A 16,604-nucleotide genomic window follows, 5' to 3' on the forward strand; every position below is an offset into this window, starting at 1 on the left:
TTGATGGGCAGGACATAGCCCAGTGGTAATGCACTCGCCTGATGCACGTTCAGTTTAGGATCGATCCTTATCGGTGGGCCCATTGGGCTATTTCTAATTCCAGCCAGTGCACCACAACTGGTATATCAAAGTCTGTGGTATGTGCTACCCTGTCTGTGCGATGGTGTATATAAAAGATCCCTTGCTACTAATGGAAAAATATAGCGGGTTTTCTGTCTGAGACTAATGTCAAATTTACCAAATGTTTGACATCCAATAGCCGATGATAAATAAAACAATGTGCTCTAGTGGTGTCGTTGAACAAAAACAAACTAACTATGCTTATTTCAATGCCTGTATTTGTTGTCAGCTTGTAGTACTGGCTTAGTTCACACCCAATCTGAGACCTTTTGCTAGCTTTTAGTGACTATTCCAATGACTGGTCGTGTTATCAGAAGATGGCTTATACAAAATACAATAAGACATTTCAAACATTTCAAACGTGTCGATTTGATTTATAAAAAGTAAAGTTGAGTACCATAGCCCCATGAGCTAATTTTTTTGTCTGAAATACAAATACATTTGTCAAGGAGAAAGTCTTCCTGATCTGACATATTTGTTCACAGTGTTACTGTAATTTCTATACAACTTTTATATTTGTAAGAACATCAAGACTTTACCATTGCATAAATAATATAGATTCAATGTCTCACGTACTTCTAATTAAATTAATGTAGAATTGATTTGAATTTTAAATTGTTTTTATTAATGTGTCAGTAATAAATGTAAAAAATAAATAATAAATATCTAGTTTGTGTTTTTACTTCTCAAATTTTTTAGTTTGTTTCAGATTTAAATTATTTTTAATTGTTAAGAACATTTGGTTTTTATTATTTAAATATAAATAATGTAAAAAACATTTGACACTTTATATTGTTTCTAATTATTGAGATCATCTGGTTTGTGCTTTTAATCTGAATAATTTTATGGATTTGATTCAATTTTAAATTATTTTTAATTATCAAGATGAACCGGTTTGTGTGGAATCACAAATGGGAAGTAACTCTGGTCCACAGCACTCATTCTTGTATGAAAATCATATTTTGCCATCAACCAGCTATGAAAATTACAATCTCCCCGCAGGTAACTTTAAGAACGGTAACACTGGGAATGGAAAACATTATACCTTACCCTGAGCATGCTGCTTATCTCTCTTGGTTTCTTGCTAAATCATTCCTAATTCCTATCCTATATATATATATATATATATATATATATATATATATATATATATATATATATATATATATATATATATATATATATATATATACTCTTCAAAAGAAGAAACGCAAAACCACATTGTCGTAACATTTGGAGAATTGATTTAATTATTGAATGGTGAGTCCGATAATTACCAAATGTTGCAGGATTGTTCACAATTCACTCTAGTCCATTGTGAGTAAGTGATAGGACACACCACCAAGGTCAAGGTCATCTGGAGTCAATACCGGGTGTGGCCTCCGCGTGTGTTGACAACTGCCTGGCACCGCCTGCCCATTGAAGCAACCAGAGTACGGATGACGTCCCGGGGGATGGTGGCCCACTCGGCCTGCAAGGCTGCTGCCAGCTCGGGCAGGGTCTGGGGCTGTGGTTGTCGCTGTCGGAGGCGTCGGTCCAACTCGTCCCATAGATGCTCAATTGGGTTCAAATCCGGGGATATCTATGGCCAAGGAAGGACATTAATGTTGTTGTTCTGTAGGAAAGCCATTGTGAGACGTGCTGTGTGAGGCCTGGCGTTGTCATGTTGGAACACTGCGTTGGCGTTGGCCATAACTGGAACGATGTGTGGCCGGAGGATCTGGTCAATGTAGCCCTGTGCATTCAGGTTGCCCTGCACGTGGACCAGGTCAGTTCTGCCAGTGTGTGAGATGGCTGCCCACACCATGACACTACCCCCGCCGAATCTGTCCACTTCCTGCACGCAGTTTGCCGCATAACGTTCACCACGACGCCTATACACGCGACATCTTCCATCATGACGTCGGAGCAGAAATCGGGACTCGTCACTGAACCACACCTGTCTCCATCGCAGTTGAGACCATTGTCGATGAATCTGGCACCACTGCAGTCGAAGTCGACGGTGTTGTGGTGTTAAGATGACACCTCGAACTGGACGTCTGGCACGAATTCCTACCTCACGTAGGCGGTTCCGTATGGTCTGGTCGGATATCCTGCGCAAACCTGGTATTGCTGCGGCTGTGGAGGTGGCAGTAGTCAATCGTTCCCGAAGGTGGCGTACCCGGATGTAGCGGTCCTGCCCGGGGGTAGTGACCCGTGGTCGACCGGATCTAGGGAGGTCACGTGTTGATCCATGTTGCTGGTAACGGTCCCACAGTCTGGAGATGGTGCTTGGGGACACATGGAATGCCCTGGCAACGGCCGTTCTGGATTCGCCTGCGTCTAGTCGGCCGATGGCATTGTTTCTCTGCGGTTCACTGAGACGTGGCATGTCCTGGATTGTCAACTGTCGGCCAGATACAGAGGCCAGGCAAGCGAACACCCTGCACTTTTATACTGTCGGTGTTCATGTTGCACGTGCAGACAACGCACGTGCAGTGGTGACATGGTTTGCACGTGGCTGCGTTTTTGCGAATATTCACATTTTGGAACTTTATTGTACAGTAGCTGCGTTTTATCGAATGTAACCGTGGGAATGTGTTTGGGACATGCAATGACCTTATATTCACAAAGCATGAACCGGTAGGAAACATAAAATCGGAGTTATAACCCATTTGTACCCTTTTGCGGTTCTTTTTTTGAAGAGTATATATATATACACTCTCCTCTAACAGGGAACATTAGTAACTACTATTTAATTATGTTTTATAATTGTTTAACAGTTTCTGAATCGTATGTAGCAAATTGTAACGCGATACTGATCTGTTTCCTGTCTAAATCCTTAATTGCTTGATGACACCGACTGACAAGTGCTGCATTCTTTTGGTTCATTTATTTACAATCCCCGATTATGAAAACGTAAAAATCGGTCTGTTCATTAATAAATGGCAGGCGGCAAATTGTGACAGCTATTGCTGCTGTTACTACTACAGCCTATCATTCAGTTTCACAGGTGTAAACCTCTTTGCTTTCAGTAAATGTAGCCACCTACTTTTCTCAGACAGCCTCCTATTTTCAAAGCGCTCGCTTGATGCACGGTCGTTTTGGCATCGATCCCTGTCAGTGGGCCCATTGGGCTATTTCTTGCTCCAGCCAGTGCACCACGACTGGAACATCAAAGGCCGTGGTATGTGCTATCCTGTCTATGGGATGGTGCATATAAAAGATCCCTTGCTGCTAATCGAAAAAGAGTAGCCCATGAAGTGGCGACAGCGGGTTTCCTCCCACAATATCTGTGTGGTCCTCAACCATATGTCCAATGCCATATAACCGTAAATAAAATGTGTTGAGTGCGTTGTTAACTAAATCATTTCCTTCCTTCCTTCCTATTTTCAAAGATAGTGAACACTTGCAAATCTGCTGATGATATATTACAACATGATATATTACAACATGATATATTACAACATGATATATTACAACATGTTTTCTCTCACAGATTCTGGGGCGGGACGTAGCCCAGTGGTAAAAGCTCACACCTGATGTGCAGTCGGTCTAGGATCGATCCACTGTCGGTGGGCCCATTGGACTATGTCTCGTTCCAGCCAGTACACCATGACTGGTATATCAAAGGCCATGGTATGTGCTATCCTGTCTGTGGGATGGTGTATATAAAAGATCCCTTGCTACTAATGAATCAATATAGCGGGTTTCCTCTTTATGACTGTGTCAAAAATGACTATATGTTTGTCATCCAATAGCCGATGATTAATGAATCAGTGTGCTCCAGTGGTGTTGTTAAACAAAGCAAACTTTTACTCTTACAGATTCTGATCGTGCAGTGTGGCTAATACAGTACTCCATAACAGATTCTGATCGTGCTGTGTGGCTAATACAGTACTCCATAACAGATTCTGATCATGCAGTGTGGCTAATACAGTACTCCATAACAGATTCTGATGGTGCTGTGTGGCTAATACAGTACTCCATAACAGATTCTGATCGTGCTGTGTAGCTAATACAGTACTCCATAACAGATTCTGATGGTGCTGTGTGGCTAATACAGTACTCCATAACAGATTCTGATCGTGCTGTGTAGCTAATACAGTACTCCATAACAGATTCTGATCGTGCTGTGTAGCTAATACAGTACTCCATAGCAGATTCTGATCGTGCTGTGTAGCTAATACAGTACTCCATAACAGATTCTGATCGTGCTGTGTAGCTAATACAGTACTCCATAACAGATTCTGATTGTGCTGTGTAGCTAATACAGTACTCCATAGCAGATTCTGATCGTGCTGTGTAACAGTTCAGTTGATTGAGCACTTGTCTGAGGTTCTTAGGTCAAATGATGGCCGTCAGTGGCATTCTTCTCTTACTGGGTTCTCAGGTCAAATGATGGCCGTCAGTGGCATTCTTCTCTTACTGGGTTCTCAGGTCAAATAATGGCCGTCAGTGGCATTCTTCTCTTACTGGGTTCTCAGGTCAAATGATGGCCTAAATTCAGTGGCCTTCTTCTCTTACTGGGTTCTCAGGTCAAATGATGGCCGTCAGTGGCATTCTTCTCTTACTGGGTTCTCAGGTCAAATGATGGCCTTAATTCAGTGGCCTTCTTCTCTTACTGGGTTCTCAGGTCAAATGATGGCCGTCAGTGGCATTCTTCTCTTACTGGGTTCTCAGGTCAAATGATGGCCTTAATTCAGTGGCCTTCTTCTCTTACTGGGTTCTCAGGTCAAATGATGGCCGTCAGTGGCATTCTTCTCTTACTGGGTTCTCAGGTCAAATGATGGCCTTAATTCAGTGGCCTTCTTCTCTTACTGGGTTCTCAGGTCAAATGATGGCCGTCAGTGGCATTCTTCTCTTACTGGGTTCTCAGGTCAAATGATGGCCTTAATTCAGTGGCCTTCTTCTCTTACTGGGTTCTCAGGTCAAATGATGGCCGTCAGTGGCCTTCTTCTCTTACTGGGTTCTCAGGTCAAATGATGGCCTTAATTCAGTGGCCTTCTTCTCTTACTGGGTTCTCAGGTCAAATGATGGCTGTCAGTGGTCAAATGATGGCCATCAGTGGCCTTCTTCTCTGACTGGGGTCTTAGGTCAAATGATGGCCATTAGTGGCCTTCTTCTCTGACGGGTTATTCCCAAACCAACCAGAGCTCCACGATTGTTATATCAAAGGCTGTGGTATGTGCTGTCTTGTTTGTAGAAAAGTGCATATAAAAGATCCTATGCTGCTAATGGAAAACTGTAGCAGGTTTTTTTCTGACTGTATGTTATAATGACTAAATGTTTGATGTCCAGTAGCTGATGATTAGTAAATCAACATGCTCAGCAGGGGTACAGAAATGGAAAATATTTAACTAGCCCGCCGGACCAGAACCAACTAAACTTTATTAGCCCACCAGCATTTCTATTAGTCCACCAGTCTATAGAACAATATATACTACCGACAAAAAATAAGGAAATGGGTGAAATGATAGTGAATGTTTTATTTCGATTAACGTCTGGAAAACCAATTTGGGGCGTGTATATCAATATCTGGTGTGTCCACCATTTTGGGCGATGCATGCTCGACACCTTGATGGCATACTGTTGATTAATGTATGTATGGTTGCCCTGGGTATTGCCCACCATTCGTTCTGAACGGCTACTGCAAGCTGGGCCACGTTGGCAGGTGCTGGGTCCCTGGTGTACACTCTCCGCCCGAGAACGTCCCAAAGGTGCTCTATAGGGGACTTAGTGGGCCAGTCGATTGTCGGTATGCCTTGTTGTCATAGGTAATCGGTGACTATCTGAGCGCGATGTGGTCTGGCATTGTCGTCTTGAAATAAAAATTTCTGCCAATATTTTTCGCCACTGGAACAACGACAGGACGTAAAATTTGGTCCAGATATCTCTGGCTAGTCAAATTTCAATTAACAATAATCAAATCTGTTCGCCTGTCATGTGTGATCCCTCCCCACACCATGACACTACCACCCCCATACCGATCATGGTCTAGAATTGTAGCCCGGGCATATCTCTTGCCGCTACGTCGCCAACAACGTTTTCTGCCAGCTGTGAATCTGAGGCAGAACCTTGATTCGTCTGTAAACATGGTGTAACGCCATTGTCGCACAGTCCGTCCCTGGTGTTGCCTAGCCCACCGTAATCGTTGCCGCCTATGGTGAGCTGTTAGGTCACACCCTTCAGAGGACGCCTCGCTTTCAGGCGGGCTTTGTAGATTCTGTTTTTGACGGTCGATGTTGAAATTCGCCTTCCTGTTATTGTACAGAATTCACTGTTGATAGCAGTAGCTGATTTGAATCTATTGCATAGAGCAATTAATGTTATGGTACGATTTTGTCGAGGTGTCGTCTTTTTAGGCCTGCCACGCCCCAGGTCTCGTTGCAGCCCCACCAGTTTGACGGTACTTATCCCACAATCTAGAAATTACACTTTTTGATTTACCAAACATTCGGGCAACTTGGCATATTGACGTACCTCCCTCTATCATACCGACAATTCGCCATTTCGTCTCTTCATTAAGGTATTGTCTTGGGACCATTTTCACGCATGTGATTACCTCACTTGCATCGGTGATTGTGAGTTCCACGATAAGCACATGCATGTGATCTTTTGTGTGCACGTGCATCACATGCTGTTCATGCATGATGTGAAATTTCATTTTGATCAGATGAAGCATTCAGATGCAACGCCATTGTATTGTAACAGTGTATGTCACCGATAGTTACATTCACATCAGTCGTTCCCTTATTTTTTGTCGGTAGTATATTATTAACAATATTATAATATACAGTGTCTTCACTTAAATTATTTATAGAGAGATATATTGACAAAACATTATTAAGAACATTTGGTAAGTGACCAACATCACGTGGCAAACAAAATCAAAAAGACAGGTAGACCGTTGGGCTGGTAGTTGCATTTTGTAACTCGTCTGTCAGAATTTTTACTCACATTTGGCGAGTGGGCGAGTACTTTCAGCAGCTCTGCTTATTGTTGTCATTAAATAAAATAATCTTTAACAGTTAATGTTATTATATGGTAAAGAGAACTGATTACCAAAACACCAAGTGATTGTTTTGTATAATTTTCTTGCTAATTATTGTTTAAAATAGGATCAGAAGGTCACAATTAGGGTTGAGTAACCAGAAACAAACAATGTTTTACAGTATGCCTAATCACCACATTACAGTATAACACATTCTGATTACATTTTTTAATTACCACAATAAATTGTAACAAATTCTACTCGTTTTATAACTACTGATACCACAGTAAACTATAATGAATTCTAATCATGTTTTATAACTACCTCAATAAACTATAATGAATTCTAATCATGTTTTATAACTACCTCAATAAACTATAATGAATTCTAATCATGTTTTATAACTACCATAATAATACTCTAACAAATTCTAATCATGTTTTATAACTACCTCAATAAACTATAATGAATTCTAATCATATATGTAACTACCACAATAATACTCTAACAAATTCTAATCATGTTTTATAACTACCACCATAAACTATAATGAATTCTAATCATATATGTAACTACCACAATAATACTCTAACAAATTCTAATCATGTTTTATAACTACCACCATAAACTATAATGAATTCTGATCATGTATATAACTGCCACAATTTACTATAACATTATAATCATGTTACATGTATCTAACTACCAAAATAGACTATAAGTATAACAATGTCTGACTATACATCACAAACAACATGTTGGGACTGATTGTCCTATGGGTACTAGAGTGCAATGCATTGTGTCATGTTATGATTATGTTTGCAATTAACACAATACATGACACATATTTTGTTGAATTTGCAAGGGTTGTGATCTTTAACTGATAACTAATGAGAATGAACACACGTTTCTGATATTTCATTTTATCCCTAACCCTAACACTGACTCCTAAGCTAATCATAACAAATCAACAACATCTAATTTTTATTCAAAATTTTAATATATTACACACATGTGATAAAATGTATATTTTTCAACAGCTCTTTACACTGTGTTTTCATTTAACTCGAGAATTTTTATTTTGATTTTAATCAGCAGTTTATTTATATATTTACCATTGTTTGACACCCAATAGCCGATATATTTTTCATGTTAAGGTATTGTTAAACATTCATTCATTCATTCATTCTTCGTTCGTTCGTTCATTTGTCCGTCCGTCCGTTTGTTCGTTCATTCATTCATTCATTCATTCATTCATTATAACTATATTTGGGGTTGGTGGTCTGCTGTCTCAGTACTCTTGTTGTAAGCATGTATAGCATGAAGTGACAGTGACAGATTAGCTGCCATATTTTACTATTTGGTGACGCTAACCTTAGTGTCCAAGAAAACCTTTCTGTATGTAGATCTGTTCAGAACTTCTTTATTAGTAGTAAGCATTTTGAGATTAATTAACCATTCATTATTTAAACTGCTTGCTCTTCTTTCTATCTTCCTTTCTTCTTTTTCCTTTTGTCTTTTCTTTCTTTCTGTCTATCCTTCTTGTTAACCATACAATTTTTGTCATCTTTAATTAAAAAATATGTGTGTCTGTCAAAGGTAAAGATATACCTTAATATAGGAATTTGTGTGTTGATGAATACCAAATCCAGGGCTTCTAGATTATGGTAGCCCCACTCCTATGGCTAGTGATATTCATTGGTGGGCTAGTAAATAACTACTATTGCCATGCCTGATGGCTAGTGAAATTTGTGTGTTGATGAATACCAAACCCAGGGCTTCTAGATTATGGTAGCCCCACTCCTATGGCTAGTGATATTCATTGGTGGGCTAGTAAATAACTACTATTGCTATGCCTGACGGCTAGTGAAATTTGTTTTGGTCAAAAGTCTATTTTGTAAATATGAATATCCTGACCCCACCCCAATCCCAACCCCAACCCCCAATGTTAGTGTTTTTAAGCTCTGTCTCCCTCTTTAGGTGACATATCTGATTATTACTATTATTTAGTAAAATTGTATTAACTTAAAGTAAAGTAGGACTAGGGAAGTTTTAATTGTGGCTAGTAAATTTTTAAAATCACTGATCCCATGGCTAGAGGATTAAAAAACCCAGATTAGTGGAAATAAATATTGTTTTAGAAAATCACATCACTCGGTATGTTCCTGAATTTTATGTTTATTTTAATGTGTTCAGTTATTTTAAAAATAAATAATAGATTTGATTTATGTGTGATTTATGGGGAAGATATGTATGCCTGTCCTGATAGTTTTGGTAGTATTAGTGACCTGTATAATAGATAGTACAACATATCACAATGAAGGTCCTTGTTAAATGAGTCCAAGAATCCATCAGACTTTTGTCTACTAGTATTTTGTGAGAGGTTAATTGTCAGCAGTTCAGTTTTTAAATAGAGAATAATTAGTTAATGATGTAGGATATTGACTTTATCCTGTGAAGGTTCCAACTGAACAGGATAAAGCCGGTGTCCTACTTCCATAACTAAAGTACTAATCAAAATTATACCCATGTGATTTTCCAGTCTTATTTATTAGTTATGAAAATCCCTGGAATAAAAACCATAAAAATGTGTCGGTATTATCATGACCTGTTACGGTATTCAAACAGCCGGTACAAAAAATGACAATAAATGACCTGTTATAGATAGAAATATGAGATGTATTTACAATTTTACTGCTAAACATATGTAATTTGAAACAGACTATAACATCCTGGTTGATATTGATTACAGGTGAAATCACAAGTACTAAACTTAGCAGGTGTAATCAGTATCAACCAGGGTGTTATAATCTGTTTTAAATTACATATGTTTAGCAGTAAAATTGTAAATACATCTCATATTTCTATCTATAACAGATCATTTATTGTCATTTTTTGTACCGGTTGTTTGAATACCGTAACAGGTCATGATAATGCCGACATATTTTTATGGTTTTTATTCCAGGGATTTTCATAACTAATAAATAAGACTGGAAAATCATATGGGTATAATTTTGATTAGTACTTTAGTTATTATATTTATCCTGTAGTCCATAACAATTAAGGGGAAAAGCTGTTATTTCTGTTATTTCAGCTACATTGTACAATGACCACTGACCTAGAGGTCAAGTGAGCGATTTTGTAATGTAGCCTTACATGCAGGTGTGATGTCAATTTATAATCTGCTACATTGTACAGTGACCACTGACCTAGAGGTCAAGTGAGCGATTTTGTAATGTAGCCTTACATGCAGGTGTGACGTCAAGTTATAATCTGCTACATTGTACAGTGACCACTGACCTAGAGGTCAAGTGAGCGATTTTGTAATGTAGCCTTACATGCAGGTGTGACGTCAAGTTATAATCTGCTACATTGTACAGTGACCACTGACCTAGAGGTCAAGTGAGCGATTTTGTAATGTAGCCTTACATGCAGGTGTGATGTCAAGTCATAATCTGCTAGTATACATTGTACAGTGACCACTGACCTAGAGGTCAAGTGAGTGATTTTGTAATGTAGCCTTACATGCAGGTGTGATGTCAAGTTATAATCTGCTAGTATGACTTTGCTTTAATTGGTCATCACAATTATTCTGTATTTGCAATGAGCGAAATCAAGGCAAATTGAAGATCACTCTTCTGAAATGATGCTAGATGTGTAATCACAAGAAGTTTCAAATGAAATTCATTGAGAATTTTTATTCCAATGTGATCGGTTAGCTGCTTCCCTGAAACTTTCCTGGCGAGTGTGTGGGGGGGGGGGGGGGGGGGAGAGCCTGAGTGATCACTCCTTTCCTGGCCAACACTGATTATGCTGATTATACATGTAGCAGGCCCATAGGAACTGGAGGGGTGGGGGGGGGGGGCAGGGGGACATGTGCCCCTCACTTGTTTAGCCTTTTTTTTATATCACATTAATGTTTGCCATTGTAACCAAAATCTGATAGAGAGTTTGTACATGATCCGTCAGTGCCCCCTCCCCACTCCCAAAGTCATTCCTATGGGCCTGCGTAAGGGTGAAGAGTATAAATATATATTCATGGAAAAAAGTTCCTGTGAATGTATTGTTTGATGATAATGAAGGGAGAGTCATATCGTTTGGAAGAAATTATTTATTGGTTATTCATAAACATTATGAGATGATTTGCACAATTATGTTCATATTATCATCTTGTCAAATTTCAACCATTTACAGACTTTGCATTTTGTTTGGGTCCATAATGCATGTATACATATAGCATGAATTTGTGATAACTATCTTTTCCACATATAGAATTTGTGATAACTATCTTTTCCACATATAGAATTTGTGATAACTATCTTTTCCACGTATAGAATTTGTGATAACTATCTTTTCCACATATAGAATTTGTGATAACTATCTTTTCCACATTTAGTACCCAATGAAATGTGCTCTCTTTTTTTGTGTGTGCACAAAACATTTAATCCCACGAAAATAAAGGATTTCAAAGTGCATGTACAAATTAAACAAGGTGCCGAGATTGAAACATTGCTTTCCTTTTTGTTTCAGCTGAATCTAAAACATCAATCCCTGCTTCTCGACCAGTAATCACACCAGAGGTAAGTGGGTTTGTCAATATCTCTAACCACGCCAGAGGTCAGTGGGTTTGTCAATATCTCTAACTGCGCCAGAGGTGAGTGGATTTGTCGATATCTCTAACCGCGCCAGAGGTGAGTGGGTTTGTTGATATCTCTAACCGCACCAGAGGTGAGTAGATTTGTCGATATCTCTAACCACCAGAGGTGAGTGGGTTTGTCGATATCTCTAACTGCGCCAGAGGTGAGTGGATTTGTCGATATCTCTAACCGCACCAGAGGTGAGTAGATTTGTCGATATCTCTAACCACGCCAGAGGTCAGTGGGTTTGTCGATATCTCTAACTGCGCCAGAGGTGAGTGGATTTGTCGATATCTCTAACCGCACCAGAGGTGAGTAGATTTGTCAATATCTCTAACCACGCCAGAGGTCAGTGGGTTTGTCGATATCTCTAACTGCGCCAGAGGTGAGTGGATTTGTCGATATCTCTAACCGCACCAGAGGTGAGTAGATTTGTCAATATCTCTAACCACACCAGAGGTGAGTGGGTTTGTCGATATCTCTAACCACACCAGAGGTGAGTGGGTTTGTCGATATCTCTAACCACACCAGAGATCAACCCCTGCAATTAAAGCCGCACACCCTAGTTCCATCCAGCGAAAATAAATTATAATCTGGTTAATCTACAAACCTGTAACACACTTAGATCACGTTTTTATCAAATGGAGTGAAAAAGCAGGTTTTATATCGATAAATACCATGGGAATCCCCATGTCCCAATTGCTTGAAATAATTTTGAAAGTTAGTATTTTGATGTCACCGGTAGATGTCGCTCGAAGCACAACAATGCCTACGTCACGACAAATTTCACAGACTTGGGGTGTGTTTCTTTCACCTCTCCTGGACATGTTCCAACTGTTCTGTCCTGGTTGTATCCCGTCTCCAGATATCGTAAGACTTAGCAAAATTATTGGTTTTAAGGGTTTGTAACGTTTTGTATTGAGACACTTACTTGTCTGAACTTTATTGTTACTGAAAATGTTCACGAACTGTGAAGAAAAATCTCACAAATGAACAACAACAAATCGGATGTTGATTGCGCGAACCGTGCACGAGAAAACAAACCGAACCAAAATGATAACGGTCACGTGGTATACCAATGTCTGTGACATTGAAATGGAAATATCCCCTCTAAAAATAGATTAGACCTTGTCTGCTCAACGGTTTTTTCTCAAACGTGCGTCCGTTTTCAAGAAATACGAAAAATGTATTTTGTGGTATTACAAACACCAGGATTACCAGGATTACCAAAAAACACTTCAGGTGAATGGAAATGTATATTCTAAATAATAAACGGTAAGTAAAGTGCAATTTTGTTTGTGAAAAAATGGTTTAATAGCGAAAAACAACGCCGTAATGGTTAACAACTAGCCGTAACTAGGGTGTGTCCCTTTAAGAAAATGTCCATGGCAAAAAAATATGCCATTGAAAAAAACCCCTGAATAGTCCAAGGCGAAAAAGTGCCGTGGAGAACTAAAACCTCCACAGCAATCTCCAACGCAATCTCCATGGCATTCTCCACAGCAATCTCCATGGCATTCTCCACAGCAATCTCCATGGCATTGCTGCTAATAAAAACAAATTGTGGGTTTCCTCTGTCCAAATGTTCAACATCCAGTTGCTGATGATTAATAAATCAATGTGCTCTAGTGGTGTCATTAAACAAAACAAACTTTAACTTTTCTGTCATAAAGTGTAATTTATAAGCTTGTTATTAAGCTTGATTCAAATCCCATATATTAGCAAATAGCTGTTTGTCCACATAAAATATTGATTCTTAATCTGTAATCTGAATATTTTGTGATGTTAGCTGATGTGTCAGACATTATTTATGAATATTTTGAGTTCATATATTTCTAAATTTACAAATATTTAAAATTTTCTGTGAAATAAACAAAAGATGTAAATATATATTATTTTTTTCTAGGATGATGCTCCGGTTCTACCAGACAGACGTTATGATCCACAAGGTTTGTGTAACTGTTATAGTCAGAATCTGTGTGTTATTATATAACAATAGACCCATAGTCAGAAATCCTGTGAGATTATATAACAATAGACCCATATTCAGAAACCCTGTAATTAAGATTGGATCATGGTAGACCCATTGTCAGAGACCATGTAAGACTGTATAACAATAGACCCATAGTCAGAAACACTGTGATATTATATGACAATAGACCCATAGACAGAAACACTGTGATATTATATAACAATAGACCCATAGTCGGAAACACTGTGATAATATATGACAATATACCTATAGTCAGAAACACTGATATTATATGACAATAGACCTATAGTCAGAAACACTGTGATATTAATTGACAATAGACCTATAGTCAGAAACACTGTGATATTATATGACAATAGAGCTATAGTCAGAAACCCTGTATGATTATATAACAATAAGCCAGTAGTCAGAAACCCTGTATGATTGTATAAAATAAACCCTGTGATATCGTATGACAATAGGCATATAGTCCAAAACCTTGTGAGATTGTATAACAATAGGTATATGTAGTAAGAGACCCTTTAAGATTGTATAACAATAGGTATATAGTCACAAACCCTGTAAGATTGTATAACAATATACCTATAGTCTGAAACCCTGTGATATCGTATGACAATAGGCAATGACAATGTAGTAAGAAACCCTTTAAGATTGTATAACAATAGGTATATAGTCACAAACCCTGTAAGATTGTATAACAATAGGTATATAGTCACAAACCCTGTACGATTGTATATCAATAGGTATATAGTCACAAACCCTGTAAGATTGTATAACAATATACCTATAGTCTGAAACCCTGTGATATTGTATGACAATAGGCAATGACAATGTAGTAAGAAACCCTAGTTTAAGATTGTATAATAATAATTATATAGTCAGAAACCCTGTAAGATTGTAAGATTAGCCTTATGTTTGCAATGTAAATACCTTTTGCACACACTGGTCCAGAACATCACCTTTTATTGCCCACTATTTCAGAGTACAACCTTTTTCCAGATGCCTTAATATTAGCATCATATTGTCAAATAGAAGGATGAATTTCAAAATATCATCTCCATGTTAACTTGTTTCAAGACCTATAAAACTTTTGTATATTAAAAATGCACGTTCGTCTAAGAAGTAATGGTTAATGAGACAAGCTCAAGTTATTTTTGATGGTATTCCCCTGTTTAAACATCCCAGCTTCCCTCTGTTATAACCGTATCTAAATGTGTGTTGCAGGTTTGTAGATTAACTAAACTTAGTGTTCATTTTTATGGGCTGAAACTAGGGTGTGCACCTTTAACATCTTTAATAGCTGGTACTGCAGATCATATAAGTTCCATTTTGTGAATATATAGATCTACAGGTGGTGTCTTACAGACATATATGGGAGCAGTCATAACCTTGTTATTACACCCTTTAGGCTCTGCTTTGTGTAGAAATACGATTTTGAATGTTTTAAGAAAAGTGCTCTAGCTCACTCGGTGGAAAACATGCCTTAAGTGCCTGTGTTATAAGACTTCTTTGCATTGTGCTTTTTTCTGTCTCAACTAATACACCATGACTAGTATATCAAAAGCCATATGGTATGTGCTGTCCTGTTAGAAAGTGCTTATAAAAGATCTTCTGAAGACTGTGTGTAACAGTTATTACATGTTGACATCCAATAGCTTGGAGTGGGGGTGGGTGGCACGTAGCCCAGTGGTAAAGAGCTCACTTGATGCGTGGTTGGTCTAGGATCAATCCCCGTCGGTGGTGGGCTATTTCTCATTTCGGCCAGTGCTCTACAGCTGGCGTAACAAAGCCCGTGGTATGTACTATCCTGTCTGTGGGATGGTGCATATAAAAGATCCCTTGTTGCTAATCGAAAAAGAGTAGTCCATGCAGTGGTGACAGTGGGTTTTCCTCTCTCAATATCTGTGTGGTCCTTAACCATATGTCTGATGCTACATATAACTGTAAATAAAATGTGTTGAGTGCATTGTTAAATAAAACATTTCCTTCTTTCCTTCCAATAGCTGATGATTCATTAATCAATATGCTGTAGTTGTGTCGTTCAAAATAAGACAAAACTTTTTTAGAGTACATTCATGGCCTTTTTGTTCATATTACATTAGCACTGTTAATCCAGGACACTTGTGGTAAATAATGCAAGGAAAATAATTTTGTGATAGCATGTTCATATAACATTCCAACACAGGCTCGACTGCTGTTCCTGTTATTATCATCAGTTTAATTCTGCTTCATTACTTACCATCAACTTAGGTTTTTCTTCCTCCTCTTCTTCTTCTTTTTCTTATTCTTCCTGTTTGTGTTCTTCTTTTTCTTCTTCTTCTCTTGTTCTTACCCTTTTAAAAAAAAATCCTGGACCACAAGGCATGCATAAAAGGAAGTACTATTTTATTTTGATTTGTACCTGCATACATCAGAATAGAATGTAATGTGAGTGCGTACGTGTGTGCGTGCATACGTGCGTGCATCCATGTGTATGTATGTATGGATGTATATTACTTTTAAGATAAATCGTAAGGCGGTGTATCAGGGCTCCCCAACCCTGGCACTGTCTGGGGACAATAAAAAAAAATGGAAAAAAAAAAAAAAAATGCAAGAGGTGTAATGATGCGGGTATATTGTGATACATATCACAATACCTGACAATAGAGACTAGTTATTATTCTAGTTATTAGGCAGTATAAAATATATTTTGGCAATTGCAGTTATTTTTTCTATTAAATTATATTTTCTTACAGTGTTTTGGTTTAGCACTGTTCTCATTATACAATTTGTTGCACCAACTTGTTGCATGCAATTTGACATGACAAATAGGACGTGTTCTAATTGACCTGTCGTATAAGACTGATGTTATTCTGATTTAGCTGTTCTCACAGTACGATTT

General features: G+C 38.3%; 1 protein-coding gene across 1 annotated transcript in view; it reads left to right on the forward strand.

Moving 5' to 3' along the window:
* Positions 1-16,604, forward strand: part of LOC121367569 — a 59,834-nt gene that overhangs the window by 29,989 nt on the left and 13,241 nt on the right. Inside the window, exons 12-14 of the mRNA XM_041491825.1 lie at positions 1,006-1,122; positions 11,624-11,673; positions 13,637-13,679. Of these exons, the coding sequence (XP_041347759.1) occupies positions 1,006-1,122; positions 11,624-11,673; positions 13,637-13,679 (210 nt within the window). The remainder of the gene's footprint in view (positions 1-1,005; positions 1,123-11,623; positions 11,674-13,636; positions 13,680-16,604) is intronic.

The sequence above is a fragment of the Gigantopelta aegis genome, chromosome 3, assembly GCF_016097555.1.
Source record: "Gigantopelta aegis isolate Gae_Host chromosome 3, Gae_host_genome, whole genome shotgun sequence".
In the NCBI taxonomy this organism is placed as follows: domain Eukaryota; kingdom Metazoa; phylum Mollusca; class Gastropoda; order Neomphalida; family Peltospiridae; genus Gigantopelta; species Gigantopelta aegis.